The following is a 26,037-nucleotide window of genomic DNA, read 5'->3' on the forward strand; positions in this document are numbered from 1 at the left end:
TAAAATTAAAGGAAAATTATAAACGACTAGCTGACGCCGCGCGGTTTCACTCGCGTGGTTCCCGTTCCCGTAGGAATACGGGGATAATATATAGCCTATAGCCTTCCTATACTATCTAACACTAAAAGAATTTTTCAAATCTTACCAGTAGTTTCTGAGATTAGCGCGTTCAATCAAACAAACAAACAAACAAACTCTTTAGCTTTATAATATTAGTATAAAAGTATAACTAGCTGACGCCGTGCGGTTTCACCTGGTTGGTTCCCGTTCCCTTAGGCATACAGGGTAAATAGCTTATAGCCTTCCTTGATAAATGGGCTATCTAACACTGAAAGAATTTTTCAAATCGGACCAGTAGATCCTGAGATTAGCGCGTTCAAGCAAACAAACAATCAAACAAACTCCTCAGCTTTATAATATTAATAATATAGAATAGAGATATCTTATTTGAAGCGGAATCAAATTATGAGACAGACTTGTTTTATTTTTCTGTTGCAAGACAAAATTGAAAAGTCCAGAAATAAAGTTACATCTCTCACGGTCGAAACAAATAACATTATAACATTTTCTTTACCAGTCAAGCATACGAAGTATTTGATGTATACAAATACATACGAGTAGGTATAATAAATACGAAACTCCACGTAGTTTGTAGCAATATTGTAGAGTGCTTATTAAACTTACATGAAAGACCCCTTGCTTCAAGAGTTACTACAAAACTTTATTAATTTATGATCAACTAGCTGCGCCCTGCATTGTTACTCGCCATAAATAAATATGTTATTTTTTTCCGGATATAAAGTAGCCTATGTGTTAATCCAGGCTATAATCTATCTTAATTCCAAATTTCAGCTATTTCGGTTAAGTAGTCACGACGTGGGAGAGTATCAAAATTCAGTAGCCTCGTGTAGTTCCCGTTCCCGTGAGAATACGAGGATAAGTTTATGCCTTTCATAAATAGCATGGCTTTTTGGAAAATTATTTTACCACTATACTAAAGATAAAAATTAGGGTATATAAATCGCTAGTCATTTCACACATTTATTATTAATTAATGGTTAATTTGTTCTTAATTTAATGAAAATAATTTGATAAATAAGCTTAGAACAATAACATTTGTGTTGATGAATAACATTTTATAAACAACAATACATAATTTAAAATAAATAAGATTTCTTATCTTATTAGAGATAATAATATGCCGCCCACCACCACCACACCGCACCGCTTCAATACGGTTTGGTTATCTAAAAATTATATGTATGAACGCCCGCGACTTCGTCCGCATGGAATTCAGTTTTTCACAAATCCCGCGGGAACCATGGATTTTTCTGGGATGAAAAGTAGCCTATGTGTTAATCTAGAGTAAAATTCATTCCAAATTTCAGCCAAATCGCTTCAGTAGCCGCAGCGTAAAAGAGGAACAGTCATACTTACACACTTACACACTTTCACACTTACACACAAACTTTCGCCTATATAATATTAGTGTGATAGAGTGATTAGTATTTGCCCGTTAGTTGTGTTTTTTTTTCAGGTTTTTTATTTGCTGAAGACCACTTTTATTTATAGTCTCGCTCCAATACATTTATATCTGAACCATATGAAAAATGAAATGAAAATTGCCGTGATGTCCACGAAAGCTGACCTTTTATATTACTTTCCGTTATTAATTGGCGGATGCTGTTTGAAATGTCAATTATATTCCATAAAAATATTTTTTTTACAATAATTTTTATATATTGAGAAGCCTGTAATTTTATAAAAGTTGAAAGTTTGTCACAAGCTTTTGCTGGTGGGAGGCTTCGGCCGTGGCTAGTTACCACCCTACCGACAAAGACGTACCGCCAAGCGATTTAGCGTTCCGGTACGATGTCGTGTAGAAACCGAAAGGAGTGTGGATTTCATCCTACTCCTAACAAGTTAGTCCTCTTCCATCTTAGATTGCATCATCACTTACCATCAGGTGAGATTGTAGTCAAGGGCTGACATGTAGAGAATAAAAAAGAAGCTCTAAGTGTAGTATTGTAGGAAACTATGGTGTTTGAACTATGGTGGCTTTGGGAGGTAACAGGTTTCAAAGGTCCAGACTCAATCGTCCAATCATGTATATTTTTTTAAATTCTACCCCAGTATAATTTGTAAAAATGGAAATCATGACCCTAGTTGCCAGTCACTTAGCAAGCAACGCTTCGAAGAATATAGTTAAAATCTAACATTGAGGCCTCATTCGTACGAGCTACGTGACCATTTGAATCAGGACATGTACGCTGATTTTAATCTGAAACCACAAATCGGGTAGGTAACGCCATGAGCACAGCTAACACAACCTTATAATCTTAACTAATACCTACATTCAAACTAAAAAATAAACTAATTATAAATAACTAAAATAAGTTAGTATACCTAGCCCTAATGTAAAAATTTGGTAATAGAATTTAAATACATAATTACATATCTATTAGTACTTATTATAAATACATATGTACATACGTTTTTAACATCCGTAAGTTTTTCGAAATGTGGTCGTATCTTTACAAATCGTATAAAATGTAAAATCAAAATATAAGTTCCATTTCAATACCCATCTTCTGTCCAATATTTATATCGAATTTGCGAAAAGTTTGCGAGTTACAGCTGAAGTGAAAATAAAAGATAAAATATTCGATTTCAATTGAAACGTGAATATTATTGGAAAACTGCGCGAGCGTCCTTTGTCTTGATAAATTTACGATATCACCGACTGTTACACCGTAGATATTAATTACTTATGTATTAAAAACGATTTCGGAGACATTTTATAATAATAGTTGATCAAACATATAATGGTAAGTGTAATGTTTTACCCGCTGGCTCGCTCAGACCAACTCAACCAAGTGGCACGTCGATTCTTTTTCTACGATAGCTAACGCTTCGAAAACTAGAAAAACATATGGGAATGATGAATGAAAAGATCACGTGACCTGTCAATAGCAAATGTCATTTCCATACATCTTACTAGATTTCGAATCGTTAGCGATTGTAGAAAGAGAATCGAAGTGCTACTTGGCTAGGGGGGCGGGTCTCGCTGGGTGTCAGTCTTGTATACCCTTACACAATCGGTATTTGACAATCCAGCGGCTGTCAACTTGGCTACTTATTTATCACGTGATGCATCCGGCGGCCATATTATTCATCATCATCATCAACAACCCATAATCGGCTCACTGTTGATCACGAGTCTCCTCTCAGAGTGAAAGGGGTTAGGCCTTACTCCACCACGTTTACCCAATGCGGATCGGCAGACTTTACATACGTAGTAGTTTTCCTCACGATTTTTTCCTTCACCGTTTGAGACATGTGATATTTAATTCCTTAAATGCATAAAACTGAAAAGGTGCACGCCCCGAATGGGATTCAAACCTATGCCCATAGGCGTATATAGCGTCCGTGCCCACCCTAGAATGGACCTGTGCCCACCCTAGTAGTCTGGGCTACCGAGATGGAATTCTATAAGATACTAATAATAGACTTAATGTCGATCTAGATACGCCATTGTATGCCCTCCGAATCGAAGGCATCATACACTGTATTAGTCGAGCTATCACGAGTAATAATCGAGATGAAATGTATTTTATCTCAACTTTGCAACGCGAACGGGATCTATGCGAACAAAACCACGAACCACAGCCACACACACAAATAAACAATGTAATTTGTATGTTACACTGTTTATTTGTGTGAGTACAATATACCCACTCACGTTTCCAATCAAAACACTGCTTGAAGAAACAAGAATTGGATATCCTTCGCAATACATCGGTTTCTCTTTACCGTGTGACACGAGGACGAGGACCGCACCGTCTCAAGTGGGCACGATATCGGAGATATATGGGAGTGTAAGGTAAACATTACGAGCCCTGTATGTAAATATATCATTCCGAATCGTTAACATAAAACATAATGGTACCAAAATCTCTAAAATGCTTTTTGTGTACGTGAATTTGGTTTGATTCAGTATATTTGAAACGGACCAGTAGGCAACGACATTTTATATTATAAACATGTTAGGTGCCTACAAAACTTTACTATGCGATTCATTGAGATTAAGCCCCCATTCGCACGAGAGTTATTTTAATGGGCCTTAAAAAAGCTTTCAAATATAGTTAAAAGTTAAATGAAGCTCTATTTCCAACGCCCAAAATTGAAAATATAACACTGCTCGAAAAAAAGCGTCGTGTGAACTTATACTTATAAACGCATTTGTCGTATTTGAACGCTTTTTTAACGTCCGTTAAAAAGCTCTCGTGCGAATGAGGGCTCAGACAATTATCCACATTTGTCTGCGTCAGTTTTGACGCACTAGTAACATTAATTATCTCTATAAAATAAAATGTGAAAATAATCGTTTAAAAGTCAACAGTATAGCTTAAACCCACCACGCTGCTCTAATGTGGATAGGCGGGTCATAATTTTGACTCTTTAACCATTCGCGGCCCGCGAGTATTTTATCGCGAGTATTTTATCGGTGAGCCCGTCTGCGTTGAAGAAGCCGACTATTGCCCTTAGTGGGTTTACTTTATATTTTTACATGTCACGTAACGGATACGTTGGACGACTGGTCTTCCATTTAGGAGTCAAATGGGTCATTATCATTAACATCTGAAAATTAACGATAATTTTCAGATTTTTATGATAATGACCGGGACCGAAGCGGGTTGTGACTTGTGAGCACACAAACACGGTAACTTTTAAATTAAAAAAAACTCAGTATTTCATAGCCTGACCCAGGACTTAAAACAAAACCTGGTGATCCTAAGGCACCAAACCAACTGGACAGACAGTTTATTGTTTGTCTGAATTTTGTTTCATTTCATTAAATCTGTTGCAATAACGATAAAACTAAAGCATAATAAACATATTTTTTTTTAATTTATAGGATTAAATTATCAAACAAGTTAAGTATATTTCGGTCTATAATTGGTTAAAACATAATTTTCTATCTCTCAAGCGAGCCGTGATAGCCCAGTGGATATAACTTCTGCCTCCGATTCCGGAGGGTGTGGGTTCGAATCCGGTCCGGGGCATGCACCTCCAACTTTTCAGTTGTGTGCATTTTAAGAAATTAAATATCACGTGTCTCAATCGGTGAAGGAAAACATCGTGAGGAAACCTGCATACCAGAGAATTATCTTAATTCTCTGCGTTAGTGAAGTCTGCCAATCCGCATTGGGCTAGCGTGGTGGACTATTGGCCTTATCCCTCTCATTCTGAGAGGAGACTCGAGCTCAGCAGTGAGCCGAATATGGGTTGATCTCTCAAAGGCACTGCAAATATAGGTAGGTAAATGAATCTATCTAGATACGTTTCATTTTCATCGACTGCTAAAAGTCGCCAATTTATATAAATATCCGGACGTTTTATGAAATATTGAGAGAATCATCTCGACTAAAACAGCTTCATGGAATCTCATAAAAATAGTACCTAAATATTAAGGACCCATTCCAAGGATCCGTAATTTCATTTTGACTGTCACATTAATTTAATTTGCAAAATAACTTGAATGTTATTCACTTAATTAATAGCACTAAAATGTTCTCTAACGAACAGTATACTTAATAAGGATTTTCCATAAAGGAAATTAACTTCATTGATATTAGACTATTTTAAGAGTCCACTACAGGGCCAGGCCATTCTTACGTTTTGGGTATATGGAGCTTAGACCCATCACCAACAACTGCGAAATGCAAGTGATAAATGAGAGAGTTTGGATCGATTCAGAATCAATCCAAAATGGCTACACCAGATAAGACATCAGACATCTAGATAAAAGGCACAAAGACGTGAAAGTGATGATGCTAAGAAAAGCGGGCTAACTTGTTTGGAGGATGAAAATCCATACCCCTTTCGGTTTTTACACGACTTCGTACCGGAACGCTAAATCGCTTATCAGCACGTCAATGCCGGTAATGTAGCTAGCCATGGCCGAAACCTTCGACCAGCCAGACCTGGACCAAATTAATAAGAAAACCTCAATCGTCCCAGCCGGGGATCAAACCCAGGACCTCCGTCTTGTTAATCCACCGCACATACTACTGCGCCACGGAGGCCGTCAACGACGCGACGCGTTGCGTAGTGTGCGGAACATAGCGAAATAATATGGAAGCGACAGAAAAGCGATTAAAGCGCATAAGCGTACAATCCACGAGTCAATAGTTTCCTGGGTGAATGGCCTAAGAGTTAAATTCAACAAAGCTAAACAATAGCTCTAATAACTAAAGCCAATGACAAGCTATTGTTAAAACGTTCAAAGGTATACAGGCAGAAAACCACGCATAACAAGTTTTTTCAATGAAAAATGTTTACCCGTGTTCACATCAACGTATAGCTAAACTTTACTCGCAAAGGCATCTTCCGCTATACTCGTAGATGCACGAGAAAGCTGTGCGAGGAGGCGAAGCTATGCTGTGAAACTATGCGAACTTTTCAACAAACCAGATGATATGTGTACCGATGAGAAATGCCAAGCGCTGCGTGTGGTTGATACTGAACTACACAGCAAGCATAGCGAGAAAGTACCTATTATTGAAAGATGAATTATGATATAATGATCATTACCATTAAATCTATTGAAATTATGAACTGCCACACACAGACCTACACCCTAATGGAGTTGTGGGAGTAGAAGTGGTGTTGGATGTAATTGTAGGTGTTAGATATTGATTGGTAATCCGCTATAATGGTGGGCGTATTTGGTTGACCTTGCGGGGTGAGAAATAAGTGTTCTTATTCTTCACTGAAATTCACTTTATTACTGACAGAGGGATCATGTCTTATGTGCGCACAGGTTCGGATTGACTGCAATTCCCATACATTCATATTACGTCGCAGCTCTACCCACTTATCTGTCCGTGGGATGAATAGTCACACGTCATATTCGAAAGATGAACTGCCCTTGGGTAGTATAGTACCACAAAGAGTTTCATCAGTTTTAACGACAATTTTAAGTTTATTTCGTAACTCTATGTTGCGGAATTGTACCTGTAGATTAATTCCGCATTTATATTGAATATAGATCTTTGACGTTTTTACACTTTACCATAGAAACTTTTGAAAAAATTCTGTGGTCAAAAATTTAGTGTCAATCTTGAAAAATGTTGTAGGAGTGAATGGGGTTGTGACCAGTACTCATTCATATGGGATATGGAGCCTAAACGCACTATGCTTTGTAATGCTGTTTGGTCAAGCTTAGGATAACAATAATGATACGATCTGTAATGATCACTGGAAGATAGCAATGAAAACGTCTATTAGCTTAACGGCCTCTCCAAAGCACAATTTACAGACTTTTAAGGTTGCATCCCATGTTTTTTATTTATTTTTATTGATGGTATTAGTGATGATGCAGTCTAAGATGGAAGCGGGCTGATTTTGATTGATTAGGAGAAGGATGAAAATCCACACCCCTTTTGGTCTCTACACGACATTGTACCGGAACGCTAAATCATTTGGCGGTACGTCTTTGTCGGTAGGGTGGTAACTAACCGAAGCCTCCCACCACCCAGACCTGGACCAGGACGTCAGAGGCCGTCAAAACATACATCTATGTTTTGCAACTGCTCTGCACTATAGCACAGGTCTAATGTAAAAACTCCGTAACAAGGGAAAAATGGAAAAAAACTATGAAAAATACCTGAAATACATTTCATAAAACTTTTTCTTTAATGAAGAGAGCTCGGGAGACTAATTTGAATGGAAGTTTCGAAACATTTGTTTGAAACTAACTACCTATGTGGTTTTTGCTATAGAAATTGTGGAGTCCCATATGCGTTAGTTCTTTTTAATGGTAGCTTCACGGCATTTCTAGAGGTACTGGGTATATGAATGTTAACTATTACGATTTTATCGATGTGGTGGTGACGTCTTTGGTAGATCATACCTGTACGGAACAGTATCTATACTAATATACGTATTATAAAGCAGAAGAGTTTGTATGTTTGTTTGATTGAACGCGTTAATCTCAGGAACTACTGGTCCAATTTGAAAACATATTTCAGTATTAGATAGCCGATTTATCGAGGGAGGCTATAGGCTATACCTATTATATTTTCAAAATAATTAGGGATCCTTCCGGAAACTTCAATAATGTAACCCTAGGTATACAAAAATTACGGAAAATATTGTATACATCGCGTGCGTTGCAAAAACTATTGATGTTAGAATGTTTTATTTGTTAGAAATTAGAACATAGTGTACTACATTTTTGTGGAACACGTAATTTTCTACAAAAAATATCGCGACAGCATATTATGCCTAACTATTATAGTCATAACACATTATGGATGCGATATAGGGGACACAATTTAAGGATTTTTTATTTCTATTTACAAAAGAAATCTAAGATGGAAGCGGGCTAACTTGTTATGAAAATCCACACTTCTACACACAATATCAATAATTGTTGCATTTTAGAGAAAATGGGAATTTATTTAATGTATTTATTTAAAAAAACATCTATAGGTAAGGTACTTGATTGTAATAACGTATCCTGGATTTGATGTTGTGACCAAAAAAACATACCAAATTCATACGAAAATCGTTTTGTATTATGATAGGCAAAAGGTACGGAATATTTTACTTAGCGGCTGTTATAGTAGGAAAACTATAAAAACACGGAAAATAAGCTGAAAGCAAAGTTTATCTCAAAAGTTTATTTTTTATATATTTATGCTTTATTTGATTACAGAATTAACTTGATTTTACTGGGTCCGCGGTTTTTCAGATGTAATTTTAAAAAGAAACAATATGAGTACCTACTAAAAAACTAAAAAAAATTGGTTGTCTGTAAAGTTGGTTTACTGACGATAGTTGAACGTGACAACGTCATAAGAAAATACAGATAGAATGGTTGCATTTTTCAAAATAAAAATGCAACAATCTTCATAGACCATAATATACTTTATTTCTAGTAAAAATAGTTAGCAACCCTAGAGCGAGGGAACGACGCATGACGTCATCTTTTTTCGAGTTTGCAGCTCCATCGAATTATAAGACGTTGTAACGTCAAAAAATCAGAGATACATCATGTGTTACTGTCAAATTTAACTGTTTTTTTTGTTTTTATTGTTTACAAGTTAGCCCTTGACTACAATCTCACCTGATGATAAGTGATGATGTAGTCTTAGATGGAAGCGGGCTAACTTGTAAGGAGGAGGATGAAAATCCACACCCCTTTCGGTTTCTACACGGCATCGTACCGGAACGCTAAATCGCTTGGCGGTACGTCTTTGCCGGTAGGGTGGTAACTAGCCACGGCCGAAGCCTCCCACCAGCCAGACCTGGACCAATTAAGAAAATCTCAATCTGCCCAGCCGGGGATCGAACCCAGGACCTCCGTTTTGTAAATCCACCGCGCATACCACCGCGCCACGGAGGCCGTAAAAATTTTATAAGTAAAGCGCCGAATATCTTATCATTCCATAGATTGGTCGTGCGCCACGAACCACAAGATTGTAGATTATATTTAAATATAATATTAATTCTATTAATTACTCACGTAGTAATTTTTTTACTATTTTTAAAGCAAGCGGATATGCGACCATGTTAATGGTTATTGTCTACGTCTAATGTAATATTTTAAAAAAATATTTTATTTTACAGGTCTGCAGTCACCAGAAAGCCCAGAAAGCCAACTTCGGGTAAGTGTTTTAATATAGTAACTTAAATGCACCAAATTGCTTATAACTTCTCAAAACAGACAAAAAAAAAGCAAAATCTCAAAATAGTTTGGCAAGTTCGTTCGTGTCTCCCGATTCTCAGACTCCCGTTCGACTGATGTACCTCATTTCCCCGCACGCACGATTTCACACCCGCGCAGTCATTCCCCCCGTCTCCCGCATATCCATGGGAGTGTCAACGAACTTGCCAAGCTATATTTTAATTCAATTCACAGAATTACATTGATCCTATTTTACTAAAAAGAACCTAAGCAAATTGCTTATATCATTTTTACTATTTTGGCGACATAAATAAAATAAGCTATACTCCAATAAACCACTTATGAATATCTATATACTATTGTAAAGATCTATATACTATTTTATAGATCTATCTACTAGCTACTACTATCGCGTGTCTATCGCCAAACTATCACCTCCTGGCCTATTGTTTTATTTATACTTTTTTTATTTTTTTTATTCAATGACAAGTTAACTCTAGACTGCGATCTCACCTGATGTTAAGTGATGGTGCAGTCAAGATGAAAGCGGGCAACTTGAAATTCATACGTACAAGACACCTGGACTAGAAGTTCAATTGGAAAAATATATACCAAAAATTGCATTTATTGTACGATTATTAATTAAAGCCATTAAAATGAAAAGTGCAACTGACACTGAAATGTTATTTTACTGACTGGAATTAATATTTTTTTTTAAATACAAAATCTTTATTGCTTAAACATACAAGTTTTTACAAATTTCATTGTTGAAACCTTTTGGGCAGGATGGTGACTGTGACAGAAGGACTCACTCTTCCATAGCCAATTATAACATATGTATATAATTATGTATGAATGGTATAATCGTACTTGAAATGCAATTTATTTATTTATCGAAACTTCTATAAGGAATTTTTGCTATTACCTATAAAAAACCGTCCACTAGGAACTCTTTCCAACCCTGTACGATACCTATAAATGGAATAGTATCCACGCTCGTACTTTCCATAACTAACAAGAAATAAGTTCAGTACTTTCAATAACGGCGCACTAAAGTATAGGTGTTAAGAAGTATTAAAGTAACAACCAACAAGTTCTAAACGACTGAGAGACCGCTACGCCTTTTAAAACTAAGAGCGACCGACTTTAAAGTTGCTGTAAACTCCCGCACTACGGTTCTGTATATACGAGTACAAGCGGATGTCCACGACTTCGTCCGCCCTTAGACCTCTGTAATCCGGCCCTATCGCAAAATCCGTTCTTACGGGATAGGTACGTACTTACTAACTATAAACAAACCTCCCTCCCAAATTTCAACATTGTACATTAAGCGGTTTTCGAGATTTTATGATGAATGACCTTTCGCATTTATATATTAAGATACGTACAATATACAAATAACTAGCGTAATTCTCATTTCTAATGGAATTCCGGAATAAAATACATAGCCTTCGTTACATGTTACTAGTTAATAGTTTTATTGAAGCTTTAAATTTGTGAAAGAATTTTTCAAATCGGTTCAGGCGTCTTTGAGTGAGTGGTAAACCGTTTAGTGGTTTAGGTGTGAAAGCATAAAAAAAATACTCATCGGTATGTTTTTTTTTCTTAGTTTGTTTTTATGTATGTACATGTACGTCGAATTAAAATCTTCAATCATTAAAATCCATTATACTTAGAAAACTGTTTTTATTTTGAAATCAACTCAGCCGGTAATATTATAATTCAATCTTAAATTTTTTGATTTTAAATTCGTGAAGATGTTTTTGTTACGTTTTACAAAGATGACTAACCAACAGTGCGATTAGGCCCGATAAGTGGAACAAAAACTTCCGTGGAAAGTTTGTTAACTACGTATAAACTTGTGACACCCCTCGTATCATTACGATGTTTCTGAGCTTTCAAAATGAGTTTGTGACTTTTAAAAAGTTTCCTCATAAAGGTGAATGTAAAAATGTATACTTTTGTAACATTGTACATGTAACATTATACTATAAGTATACATAAGTAACTTTTTTGATATACGTTTTATCTTTTTTTTTTATTCATTACAAGTTAGCCCTTGACTACAATCTCACCTGATGGTAAGTGATGATGCACTTGTTAAGAGGAGGATGAAATTCACACCCCTTTCGGTTTCTACACGGCATCGTACCGGAACGCTAAATCGCTTGGCGGTACGTCTTTGCCGGTAGGGTGGTAACTAGCCACGGCCGAAGCCTCCCACCAGCCAGACCTGGACAAATTAAGAAAATCTCAATCTGCCCAGCCGGGGGTCGAACCCAGGACCTCCGTCTTGTAAATCCAACGCGCATACCACTGCGCCACGGAGGCCGTCAAAAACTTATAACTTAGTAACTTATAATTTTGATACACGTTTTATGTTTTATTTAGGTACTCTTAATACGAGTAATAAAATGTATAAGTAAATAAGCGACAGATTTTGCTATGATTTTTAATAGGACGCCCAGAACTTCGTCTACTTGAAATTCAAGTTATCAGAAATCCTGCAGAAACCATAAGACATATACAATAAAGTAAATTACTGTGAATATAAAAGGACTCTTATTTCTCAGCCCGCCAGGTCAATCGAATACGTTGATCATTATTGTGGATTACCAATACCCCTACAACATCCAACATTGGCATCCAACATAGGGATCCAACAGATATTTCAGGGATAAATAGCCTTGTGTTAATCCAGGGTTAAATCTATCTATCTTTTTTTTATTTATTCATAGTACGCCAACACATATTAAACGTTATAACTAAAAATAAACTTGAAAAAAGTCCGATATGTATATCAACACTGAGAGCACATTACATTTACATAACTTTAGTATGTAAAATTTATTATAAAGATTACATGTCGATGTTAATTAGTAAAATAGCATACAGTTTTAAAACACACACATATTTTGTTTTTTTTTTTGTTTTTATCCTTTACTAGTTAGCCCTTGACTACAATCTCACCTGATGGTAAGTGATGATGCAGTCTAAGATGGAAGCGGGCTAACTTGATATGAGGAGGATGAAAATCCACACCCCTTTTCGGTTTCTACACGACATCGTACCGGAACGCTAAATCGCTTGGCGGTACGTCTTTGTCGGTAGGGTGGTAACTAGCCACGGCCGAAGCCTCCCACCAGCCAGACCTGGACCAATTAAGAAAATCTTAATCTGCTCAGCCGGGGATCGAACCCAGGACCTCCGTTTAGTAAATCCACCGCGCATACCACTGCGCCACGGAGGCCGTCAAACACAACTTTAAAACATTTTTATCTTCTTTATCTCCATTTCAAATTTTAGTCAAATCGATTTAGTATAGTTTTTGGGTGAAGGAGTAACAAACATGCATACAAACTTACACGTTTAATATATAGGTATTAGTGGGATAAAAGAACCATTCTCATAGAAGAATCTGATATGGAGCTTAGGCCAACCACGATGTACAGGTTAGCAATCTTTAAGAAGAAGTAACGATTCTAACTACCTAACGTTCGACTTGTGAATTTTTCTTGTAATCAAAAAGGCCCTTATCTACCGCCAGGTAGCAAAATCCATGCAAAAGTGACAAAATCGATTTGGCAGTGTGGGCGTAAATTGCAGGCAAATTTTAATTTCACAACGGTATTATTTTTCCGATATTTCCTGTGTATAACGCGATATTGTGTAACATATTGGAAATTCTATTAGTGCGTCACGTAGGTAGTGAAATAATAAAATATACAACTACGGCGAGCATAATAATACCTCGATATCGAGCTTTAACAATATTATACTTCAATAATTTTCCTATTAATAGCTGTACAAGTTTCTAAAGCTCATTTTAGATGGTGGAATTAAATCGGGTGAGACGTGATTGTGCCTAGTGGACCCAGTGGTTATGACCTCTGTCTCCAATTTTTTTTTTTTATTTATTCTTTACAAGTTAGCCCTTGACTACAATCTCACCTGATGGTAAGTGATGATGCAGTCTAAGATGGAAGCGGGCTAATTTGTTAGGAGGAGGATGAAAATCCACACCCCTTTCGGTTTCTACACGGCATCGTACCGGAACGCTAAATCGCTTGGCGGTACGTCTTTGCCGGTAGGGTGGTAACTAGCCACGGCCGAAGCCTCCCACCAGCCAGACCTGGACAAATTAAGAAAATCTCAATCTGTCCAGCCGGGGATCGAACCCAGGACCTCCGTTTTGTAAATCCACCGCGCATACCACTGCGCCACGGAGGCCGTCAAACTCCGGATGGTGTGGGCTCGAATCCGGTCCGGGGCATGCACCTCCAACTTTTCAGTTGTGTGCATTTTAAGAAATTAATATCACGTGTCTCAAACAGTGAAGGAAAACGTCGTGAGGAAACCTGCACGCCAGAGAATTTCTTACTTCTCTGCGTGTGTGAAGTCTGCCAATCCGCATTGGGCCAGCGTGGTGGACTATTGGCCTAACCCCTCTCATTCTGAGAGGGGACTCAAGCTCAGCAGTGAGCCGAATATGGGTTGATAATGATGATGATGATGAATTAAATCGGGTGACTTTCATCCATCGACCTTATAACCAACTTTCATCCATTCACGATTTCCATTCAACCAGTCCATACTAATATCACAACCGGAAAAGTAACTGTATTTTGGTTTTAATAGGACTTTGAAGCTTTATAAAAGCTGCATTTTGTCACTCAACTAATAAAAAGGTAACTTGAAAGTAACAATGTAAAACATACTTTCGCATTATTATTATGTAGATACTAGCGGACGCCCGCGACTTCGTCCGCGTGGAATCATGGATTTTTCAGGGATGAAAAATACATAATTACTACATTTTCATATGTAGCCTATGTGTTAATCTAGAGTAAAATCTATATCCATTCCAAATTTCAGCCAAATCGCTTCAGCGGTAGCGGCGTTAAAGAGTAACAAACATTCAAACAAACAGCCATACAAACTTTTGCGTTTATAATACTAGTATGTAGGTATATATATTTCTCATCAAAAAAATCGTAACAGTTTTTTTTTTTTTTTTTTTATTTTTTTTATTGATAAGATATAACAATTATTTTACATATCGATACTCTCGCCAAACTGTAGGCCAGGCAGTTTGTTGGCGAGTTGACGCTCATTATTCTAGTTATTTTTTAAAAGTAATTGCTAAATCTAATTTTAATAAGATAATTAAAACTAAGGTAACCTAGGAATTTAATATTATAAATAATATAATGTTCGCCTGGACAGTAATTGGGGACTGTTTCGGTTTTCTCATGAGGAGTATATTTCCTACTTGTATCTAACTACTTATTATTTATATTGTTTCTTATGTTCAATTACGATAACTAGTACAACATAGTATTTGTTACTATTGTATCGCTATACGTATGTTGTATTATATCTTGATTTTTTATTAAAATCCCAAAGAAAGATATATTTGATTTAAAATTTTTGGTTTGTGAGTTGCTAAGTTTGGCCGGTGGGAGGCTTTGGCCGTGGCTAGGTACCACCCTACCGACAAAGACGTACCGCCAAGCGATTTAGCGTTCCGGTACGACGTCGTGTAGAAACCGAAAGGGGTGTGGATTTCATCCTCCTCCTAACAAGTTAGTCCGATTCCATCTTAGATTGCATCATCACTTACCATCAGGTGTGATTGTAGTCAAGGGCTAACTTGTAAAGAATAAAAATAAAAAAACCCTTTTATGTAGTCAATATAGTCTGACTAATGTAAGTAGAGACTTAAATCGCCCGCCAAATTTAAAAAAATCATTTAAACAAATTGAAAATACATGCGTTTTCATAATTTGTTTAAATTATTTTTTTGTTTCTACATTACAACCTATAAATAAGTATTAAACTCAGTTATTCCAATATTTGCACTAAATTTCAGAATTTACTCTGATATTTATTTAATTTGGCGGGCGATTTAAGTCTCTACTTTCATTACCCAAACTCTAATCATTAACAACAGATCAAAGTTGCCATGTCTGAAAACGACTACCTTCCTACGTGTTATTTAGTTGAACTATAGAATAATATTCTATATCAAGCCTTTGTTCTATCGCTTTCAAAATAGAGCGATATTTTGCCTTCAACGTTCGCATTCCCCCAATCAATCTGGTAAGACAATACAAAGTGTCGTATTTCCCCATAGGAGTTTCCTTTAGAGAGTAAAGTAAATTGATTTCAAAGAGTTGCCTTCACGGGAAATGAACACTGTAATTTATTATTGCGTTTTATACGCTAGTTGTTGCTTCCGACTTGAATTTTTTGATATAATTTTTCCTGGGAATTGTCTCTATGGAATAAAGTCCGTATTAATTTAATTTCATGAATATGACTAGTCTTCCTGAAAGCATAGGTTGACTCGCCCACAGGACCTATGGCCTACGCTGGCCCAATGCGGATTGGACTTCACACACGTAAAGAACTAAGAAAATTTTCAGATATGCATGTTTCCTCACGATGTTGTTTCTTCACAGTTTGAGACACGTGTTAATTGATTTCTTGAAATACACATACCTAACTGAACTGAAAAGTTCGAGGTACATGCCTCGGACCGGATTCGAACCTACACCCTCCGCAATCAGAAGCACAGGTCATATCCACTGGGCTATCACGGCTTTATAGAATTTAGCATAGGGTGTAGTATATACTTGTACCTATCTCTTTTAAGTAAGCCCGCTTCCATCTTAGATTGCATCGTCACTTAACATCATGTGAGCAGTCAAGGGCCTCTTTTAATTCAATAAAATATGAAAAAAGATGAAAGAAAAAATATATATATTCAACGTCGCCAGGTATGAAATAGTACCATAATATTTGTCTTCAACGCTCGAGTTCGATCGATCTTATAACACAGTACCTACAGAGTGCTTTATTTCCCAGAGGAAATTCTTCACGGACTGGGGTAAATTGATTTCAAAAAGTTGTATTACCTTCCCATCCCTTGTATTGTCTTGGATCATTTACCTGCTTATTCAGATTGAATTATTTTACGCTGTTATACTTTTCTCATCAAAATAAATAAAAACAGTTAAAAATTAAGGTATTAAATACTGTTTACTTTATTAAACTCATGATAGTTTATTACGCAGAATCAGTTGATGACTCAAAACCAAAAAGTCTGAAGTTCGATTACGTCCGTTAGAGCCCATAGCTCCTCCTAACACAATCCTTAATAAGGGAAAAAGAAATATTAGTCACATTCAAAACAATTTACAAATCAAAAATGTGTAAATATATTCAGGCCATGGCAACGCCATCTACATTTTATACACATAATACACATAATCATCGTCATCACCACATCAGCCGATGGACGTCCATTGCAGGACATAGGCCTTTTGTAGGGCCTTCCAAACATCACAATCGTCAGTCCACCTCGTGGGGGATCGACCAACAATGAACAGTGCGAGGTCGCCAATCCTGCACCTTGGAACCCCAACGTCCATCCATTCTTCGAACTATGTGCCCCGCCCATATAAGGATAATGTCATATCACTATTATAACATAATGTTATACGGGGTTGTATGTGGTTATATTTGTTACTTACAATCGCATATTATACATTTCTCGACTACGGCTACATAACACAAGCCAACAGAAGCTCTTTAATTATCTGAGGAACGTCGGACTAAATTAACAAACTTGTTCAAATGTACAGTCAGCGTGAAACTAGCGAGCTCGGGTGATATACATCCAGGGATTAAGTGTTAGCCGAGTACAATCAGCAGAACAAGTTAATTGTGGAGTAAAAACAACACGATTCTGTTGTATAGTGTCTGCCTCTACAATTTTGTAGTATATTGGAAAAAATAGTTACACGACGTCGTTTATTTATCATCATTTTCATCTTATTGATTGTGAGTTATATGAGTTTTTGTTTCTTCTAAGAAATTTTCAATTAAATTCTCAGCCCGGAGTTGGAACATTGGTCCCATGTCTCGGAGAGGAAAATAAGCCGTCGGTTCAGATTATTTATTAATAGTTAATGAATTTAACATCACAATCACCCGAAGCCTGCCAATCCGCAATAAAACAGCGTGGTGGGCTTAAACCCTGCAGTGGGCCGTTAAAATATGCTGATATGATGATTGTCCTGCAATTATGATGATCATCATCATAATTGCAGGACTTACCCACTTACATTCTATTTTGTACTTCCAAACACTACAATTTTATGCCGCCTGCATCCTTGTCCTTGTCACTTGTCCTTGTCCACTTGTCCTTGATGTTTTGAGTTTTCTCGGTGTTGCCAGTCCATGTGGACCTTGCATCGAAAAATGCGAAGTAGACAGTGCATAAGTATTGCCATAAGTTTAACTATGAGAACAGTACTTAGAAACCATGTCTCAAATCTGTAAGACATAGGTATTGTATAAAATAATCAGCTACATATTATTATTAAGGCTTTAAACTCGGCTGAAGTAAGTATAATAATTATAATATTTAACTTCAGAATTTAAAAGTTCTACTAAATAAAAGAAGTAAGGACAGTTTTTTGTTAGATAAAACTGCACTTTGCTCAAAAGGCTGTGTTATAAAGTTTTTTTACTACAAACTTGTCTGGTAAAGTTGGACCGATTGCTGAAAACTGCGCTCTAAGCTCTTTGATTTGAGTTTTAGTCGGTTAAGAAGTTAAATTTAGTTTGAACTGCACTAAGGCATTAGTTGGAGAACCTATTCGTTAAGCCGTTTTTCTTTTTCCCAAAGTCACCAATATAATTTAATTAACTTGTTCTACATTAAATATACAAAACACTATAATATATTAATTAAAACTAAGAATTACACAGTATATTAAATTTAAATTTATAATAAATAAAATAATTATAATAAATACACACCATCTAATTGTTCACCCAGAGGCAAGGTACCCAATACACTAGCGCTATTACCCCTCAGGATAGCAAGGCTTAACCTTTGGGCCAAATAAGCGCCAGCTCTTGGGTCACCTGAAGCATGGACCAATTTGTCAGACATAGCATTAAAAAATTTTTTAGTATCTGTTGACCATGGGCCTAAAGTCTCAAAGGCAAGCGCCGCAAATACATAGTCATTCGATATGACCGAGTATTTACGACGCTTACAAAATTGAGCGTATTCAGCAGCTGCGCCAGGCGTTTGGGACGTGCGTGATAGATGAGACGCTGCCAACGTATCTACGCAGGTTGCGTCCCATACTAAAGCACGCCCCATAGACCACGGCACTATTGTCATCCCGTCGGGCCTCTTGCCGTCATCCCTGAACAAACCGGGAGGTTCTAATTGTGCAGGAATAGCGGCAGTGGCCAGTGCGCGACGAATTATATCGTTAATACTACCGTGGCGATACAAACGACCAGCGCTTCTGTTGCAGCTAAGTCCATGATGACCAAATTGATCCACGCGGCTACCACAGGGGCAGACGTGAGGCTCGCAAATTTTGACACCCAAACGTAAGCATACGGCTATACGGAGCGTTGTCCTATCAAGAACCGTCCCTAAGTTATGTGATGGCAAAGCCTGTAGCCAATGACCAGACTCCTTCTCAGACAACGCCAAAATACGAGCCTTGTCTGAAGAAGAAGTACATTGCTCTAAGACACGTCTATGTGTAAGCAATAAAAGTGGTTTGTCCCACAGGCTCTGACACCCCACAGACACAGGATAACTCTCGCTAGGGCATGATGAACTCCATGCTGACCTTGCTTCTGCAAGACTCTCCACAACAATATCAGTCGGACTTGATGAGTTGAGGATCTGACTGATAAGTGCAGTAGAGCTGGAAGCAGACGCTAAGAATGCTGGAAGTGCAACGCTTGATATGGATCGTATGCCCAATCCACCATATCTGACGGGCAGATTCGCTTGGGTCCAGGTTCTATCATCAAACTGTAAATTTAGAATTTTGGAAAGAGTATCTTTAAGAGACACATCTAGGTATGAAAGCAAATGAGGATATTTCCAAAAGGAACAGCAACGTAACAAATACATGAATTTTGGAGCAAATAAACATAATCGAAGGATATAAAGGGCCATGTGAGGGTTGATATCTAAAAGGCGATGCGAAAATTTATTAAAAATTTCCAATTTTGAATTTAAAAGAGGAGAAAATGCGTCATCAAATATTGGGCAACCGAGAAGTGTTAAATTATTTTTAGTAACTACAGCGAAGTTTGGCAATAATGAATGTAAATTATTTTTTATTTCGTTTATTTTTTCTATTTTTAGTGATTCTCGAAAATACACCTCACACTTAGAGTAATTTAAGTGTAGGCCTACTTCCGAAAATTTTTCAATAACTTTGGATAAGTCTTGGATGACTGTTGACGCATTACCTCCTATAGAGCCGTCATCTAAGTACCATAGGTTGAAATTGGAATTTAGAGTCGAAATTATAGGATTTATCACGAGGCTAAAAAGAGCGGGACCAAGAGGATCACCCTGTTGACAGCCAACTGCTGATTCCAGAACATTTTTACCAAACAATAATTTTGAAGGAGAGCCATAACACTGCCACATATAATCTGAAATTTCTGGAATTTGTTTTTGAATTTCATTTAACATGGCTCCTCTATCGACCGAATTAAAAGCATTACGTACGTCAATTTTGACAAAAATGTCGTAATCGCTAGAATTTAGATATGTTCTGGCCGCATGTACTGCAGCCTCACAACCTCCCTTAACACCAAAACCCAACTGTATGGGTTTAAAAATGGCCGACATCTCGTTTTTTATTTTATGGCAACACATTTTGGAAGCTAGCCGGCGATATGTGCTGCCGACAGCAATGGGTCGTATACCACCGTCCTTCTTATTTAAAGCCACCAAATTTGCTCCATATAAAATAGATGATATTTCAATGGGAACCTGGCCAGACAACATCAGATTGACAAGACTGGTCAACTCCTTTACGAGTGAGTTGCTGTCTTCACTGAGAAGGAGACCGGTCAAGTCCTTAAGGTGTTGTGGCGAAAGCCCATCTAGGCCACCAGCGGATCCGTTTGGAAAACTAAGAATCCCTAAACGTATAGCATCTGCGGAAATCTTGAGTTGGGTTACGGCATTAAGGGAGGGAACGAATGGCTGTGATGTTGGCGAAGGTAGGGGGTGCTTATCCTTTAAAGAGGCCAAAGTCTCAGCATGAATCTGTAGCAAGGACGTCATCAGAAAAAAGAAGCTTGGCAGCATTTTTAACATTCCCGTCGCTCAATTTTTGTTCTATCAATTTAATTAAATTTTGGTGTGAATTTTTTTTAGATAAATTAAGTTGAAATTGTAATTGGTGATTAATTGTTGAGGTATTATTGTTATTTATATTTTGCTTGATTTTTTGCGTGAGAGATAATTTGTGGTCAGGAGATTCAATATTTAAAATTCTGTAAGGGAATGTTAATAAATGCTCCCATGCTTGTGGAGTATTTTCAGATGTGACCCCAGCCACACACTCCCTGAGACTGCGTGCCACAGTGACACGAGCCCCTCTCGGAATGCGCTTGACCACTCTGGTCCCGTTTTTTAAATTTGCGAGCCTCAACCATAGGGATGAGTCACTCGAGAGGCCATTATCACACTGTACATTGTCTGAAGAAATACTTTTTGCAGGTGTACAATTATTGACGTGAACAGTGTGCCGACGGCTACAATGGATATTGAGGCCTCTTTGCCCTTTGTATACTTTGCCGTCGACACATATAGGACACTCAAGCAACTCTGAACAAATAGATGGATTATTATTAAGATAAGGCATAAAATGATTTAAATATTTACAGATAAAAATAATAAAAATGATAATATAAAAGTAAAAAACACTTTTGCTGATTTAGGATGCACTACACAAAAACATTCGCATTGCACCTTACCATAGTTTTTAAAAAAAAAAAAAAAAATATTTTAGTGTATGCGCGCACCTGGTCACGCTTCAATAAGTCTTTATGTTGTCATTTTAATAGAGTATTGTGGGGTATATAGTCCATTGGAAGCAAACAAAACGGAGGATCACTGTCCACAGCGGGCCTCACTGTGGGCCTCACTTATGTCTTTATACAAGGCTCTCTGGGGTCGGGGGTCGCTAGGGCCACATGAAGTACAGGCGCCGTGGTGTAGATCGCCCAACTGTTGGGAAATGCCCCCAACGAATGCGACAGCGTAATAATAGTTTCGAAAAACATATTATTTGCCAAATATTAACGTATTTCACTACGATTTCACTACGATTTTATTTATTTAATAAATAAACATTGTTTTTGAATGTTGTGACATTGACATTTTCCCAAAACGTTTTTAAATCTACGAAACTTATTTCGTCAGTATGTATGATGTACAATACAGCTTTTATTACATAAAAAACAGAATATTTTCAACAGTGAATTACAAATGAAATTAAATTTTTTAGTGTAAAAATTTAACTCATCATCATTAGCATATTTTAATAGCTCTCTGAAGAGCGTCTCCTCGTATAAAATTTGGAGCTTAGAGCCACAAATCTGCTCCAAAGCAGATCTGCAAATTTAGATGATAATATTTAAATTTGTAACAATCAATATTAGATTCTTAGAAAGTAAAAAAAACCTGAGAATCTGAGTAGGCTGCATCATTGTTTACCATAACGTGCTAGCCAACTGCTGTCACTAGGCTCCAATTATGCGTGATAGAAAGCAATGAAGTCTACTTGAAGATATCTACGTTGTAGATGTACAAGGCGAAATCTTTAAGGGCATTCCATAACTTCGCAGTGCTAATCAGAAACGAAAAACGAAGACGCTTCGTATGAGCCTAAGGGACCTCAACTTCACAAGGATGAATCCTTACAATCTGCAGATTGCTGCGATGTTTGGCTGTTCTATGGTAAATGGAATTAGATGGAAAAATTCCTGGGCACACTCTTCGAAATAAATGTAGTAGAAATCGACAGACAGGCGATCTTGAGCGTTTGTTTGTTTGCTCCGACGTGTGTTTGTTGAAGTTAACAATAATATGGATCAACGAACGTGCTCTTCTCCATGCATCATGTTATCTCATTAAGACATCATCGTCATCATCAATTTGCCATCTGCGGGCTACCATCTCCGAAGAAAAGTGTTTAACGACCGAGAGTACATTTTCTCATATTTTCCCAAACAAGTTTCACCTGCCTATTCCCGTTCCAGTGAGAATACGGGAATTAAATATAGATTATGACGCTCACAAATAATGTGACTGTTTGGCGGTAAAAGAATTTTCAATTCAGTAGTTTTTACCCCGTAATAATTTTAGTGTAGAATAAGGATAGGTCTTCGCCTCAATCTATACTAATATTATAAAGCTGAAGATTTTGTTTGTTTGGTGGGTTAAACGCGCTAATCTCAGAACTATTGGTATTTCAGTGTTAGATAGCCCATTTATTGAGAAAGACTATAAGCTATATATTATCACGCTAATAGAAATAGGAGGGGAGCACCAATGAAGTATGTTTCAAAATCGGGGGAGTTTTTCCTATTAAGAGCTTACGAGACATGGGCATAAGTTAGTTATTTCTGCATATCGTAGTCGAGGTTACTACAACATTGATGAGTTCCTTAAAGATAAAAGCGCTTGGTGGCCATTGGATCAGCTTCCACCTTCACACAAAAAGTAAAACTATTAGAAATTGTAATGTTATCATCAATTGTAAATTATATTATTGTGTGATTTTTTAAAAAAAAAAGACTGTTGAGTTTCTTGCCGGTTTCTTCTCAGCAGAACCTGCCTTCCGAACCGGTGATAGAATCTTTACAAATAGTCAACTGACGTGTCAATAGTGCTTATAAGCTGAGCCTACTTGAAATAAATGATTTTTGATTTGATTTGATTTCATTTGATTCGAGTACGTTGCGTGCGCTGCATATACGGTTAAAGTTTCGCAAAAATCATGTATGACAGAATTGTCCCCTATAAAAATTCTAAAAAAAAGTCCGCGACAGTTCCCGCGGGATTTGTGAAAAACAGAAAACCACGCGGACGATGTTGCGAACGTACGCTAGTACTCCATATAGGATCTCTCTAAAAGCTGCTACAAAACCAAATTACACAGTTAAAGATATCATTGAGATCTATAAATATTCTTCTAACAAATAATCTTCCCGCTTTCCTACATATTGCTGACATTAGTTCCGCGAACCGATCCCCCGTTCCTTCAGGCTTCAGTTAGTAATAGGCGCCATTACTGTAACAGATCGATAGTTGTAGAGCCTTTTTATTTTAGAAACAAGTGCTCTTATGTGAGTCAGAAATTTATTTAGATCGTTGATGTGTTTTAATCTCATTGTGGAGTGCAATCGGAATCAGCTACAGTTATCTATACTGATTAATAAAGCTGAAGAGTTTGTTTGATTGAACGCGCTTATCTGAGAAACTACTGGTCCGATTTGAAACATTCTTTCAGTGTTAGATTGCCCATTTATCGAGGAAGGCTATAGACTATATTTTATCCCCGTATTCTTACGGGAACGGGAACCACGTGGGTGAAACCGCGGGGCGTCTACTAGTCAACCCATATTCGGCTCACTGCTGAGCTCGAATCACCTCTGAGAATGAGAGAGGTTAGGCCAATTAGTCCACCACGCTGGCCCAATGCAGATTGGCAGACTTCACACACACAGAGAATTAATAAATTATCTGGTACGCAGGTTTCCTCACGATGTTTTCCTTCACCGTTTGAGACACGTGATATTTAATTTCTTATAATACACACAACTGAAAAGTTGGAGGTGCATGCCCCGGACCGGAATCGAACCCAGACCTAATGTTCCGTAGATAGCAATAACAAGATTTTGCAAGGTATGCAAGAACAGACTGACAAACATACATGCCTTACAATGCGTTGCCTAGCACAGTCAAACAAAATTATATTATTTAAAGCCTCATGTACTGTTAATTGTACCAGCTGCTATCATTCATCATCATCATTATCAGCCTATGGACGTCCACTGCTGGACATAGGCCTCTTGCATGGACCTCCAGGCATAACGGTCTCGAGCCGCCAGCATCCAGCGGTTTCCTGAGCTTGATTTCCTCGGTCCACCTAGGGGGGGGTCGACCAACATTGCGCTTTCCGGTGCGGGGTCGCCATTCCAGCACCTTGGGACCCCAACGTCCATCGTCTCTTCCAAAGCTCCGTCACAAAGAGTATTCATATCATTAGTAGAGCACTATAAAACATGCATCAAAAGTTGTTAGTCGTAGTCAAAAAATGCGACGCGCTTACATACGAGTACTGGCTACAGAATAAATATAGATATATCCGATGGATATATATAATATATCATCAGATATATAATATATATCCACATTCAAGCACGTCTCACATAATACCAACTATTATATGAGTGTTCTCGAGAGTGTAGATCCAGTATAAAATTAAATATATGTAGATTGTGAAAAGTTACACTAGTAGAGAAAGTAGTAAAGTTCCTCTTTTGAAGAGGTCTCGTGCATATCACCTCCCGCCTTGAAAGTATTAAACTTACCCACTCGTAACATAACGACTTCTATATACGTGGAGCTTCCACTCTTTGCGATGTTATTACGATGTACAATTTTAGAGAGAAATCCTTCCAATGAAACATTCAAAGAAAATGTACGTCTAAAGATTTCATTTCTCCGATTAATTTCCTCTTAATTTTCTATCTTACCTGACTATTTAATCCATGTTATGAAATATTTAATCCTAAAGCTATTTCCTATATCTACGTGATATTTACGGAGACGCAAAGTTTTTACCCCTAAGAAGAGACTCGAGCTCAGCAGTGAGCCGATTATGGGTTGATCAAATCAAAGTTTTTTATCAAAACATATAAATAAAATTAAATCTGTGATTTAAGTGTTTATAGTTAGTTACACGATACTAAAACACAAACAAACTTTTTTTGAATTTTGGCATGTGTATATAGAATGATGAACGTTCGCTTTAATAGCATTTTAAGTGAATGTTAATTAACGATTAGCTTCATATAATATGACAGAAGAGCCGATGGACGTTAGGGTCCCAAAGTGCTGGAATGGCGACCCCGCACTAGTAAGCGCAGTGTTGGCCGACCCCCAACCAGGTGGACTGACGACATCAAGAGAGTCGCAGGGATTCACTGGATGTAGGTGGCTCAGTATCGTGTTGTTTGGAAGTCCTTACAAAAGGCCTATGTCCTGCAGTTGACGTCCATCGGCTGATATGATGATGATCATGATGCATATGACAGTTTTAAAACAAACATACTACAATTATTACAATGTTCAATACCCCATTTCACGGTTTCTCCACTAAAATAATTTCAGTAGAGAATCCGTGGAATGGGGTAGTTAAAGAAATTGTACGTTCCGAGAACTCATCGAAAGCAATAAATAATTTTGCTCGCTTTTC

General features: G+C 37.3%; 1 protein-coding gene across 1 annotated transcript in view; it reads left to right on the plus strand.

Annotated features, from left to right (window-relative positions):
• The window catches only part of LOC128198685 (cell adhesion molecule Dscam2-like), a 206,012-nt gene that overhangs the window by 100,709 nt on the left and 79,266 nt on the right, over window positions 1-26,037 (plus strand). Inside the window, exon 6 of the mRNA XM_052885134.1 lies at window positions 9,640-9,677. Within this exon, the coding sequence (XP_052741094.1) occupies window positions 9,640-9,677 (38 nt within the window). The remainder of the gene's footprint in view (window positions 1-9,639; window positions 9,678-26,037) is intronic.

Source organism: Bicyclus anynana, chromosome 2 (assembly GCF_947172395.1).
Source record: "Bicyclus anynana chromosome 2, ilBicAnyn1.1, whole genome shotgun sequence".
Lineage (NCBI taxonomy): Eukaryota > Metazoa > Arthropoda > Insecta > Lepidoptera > Nymphalidae > Bicyclus > Bicyclus anynana.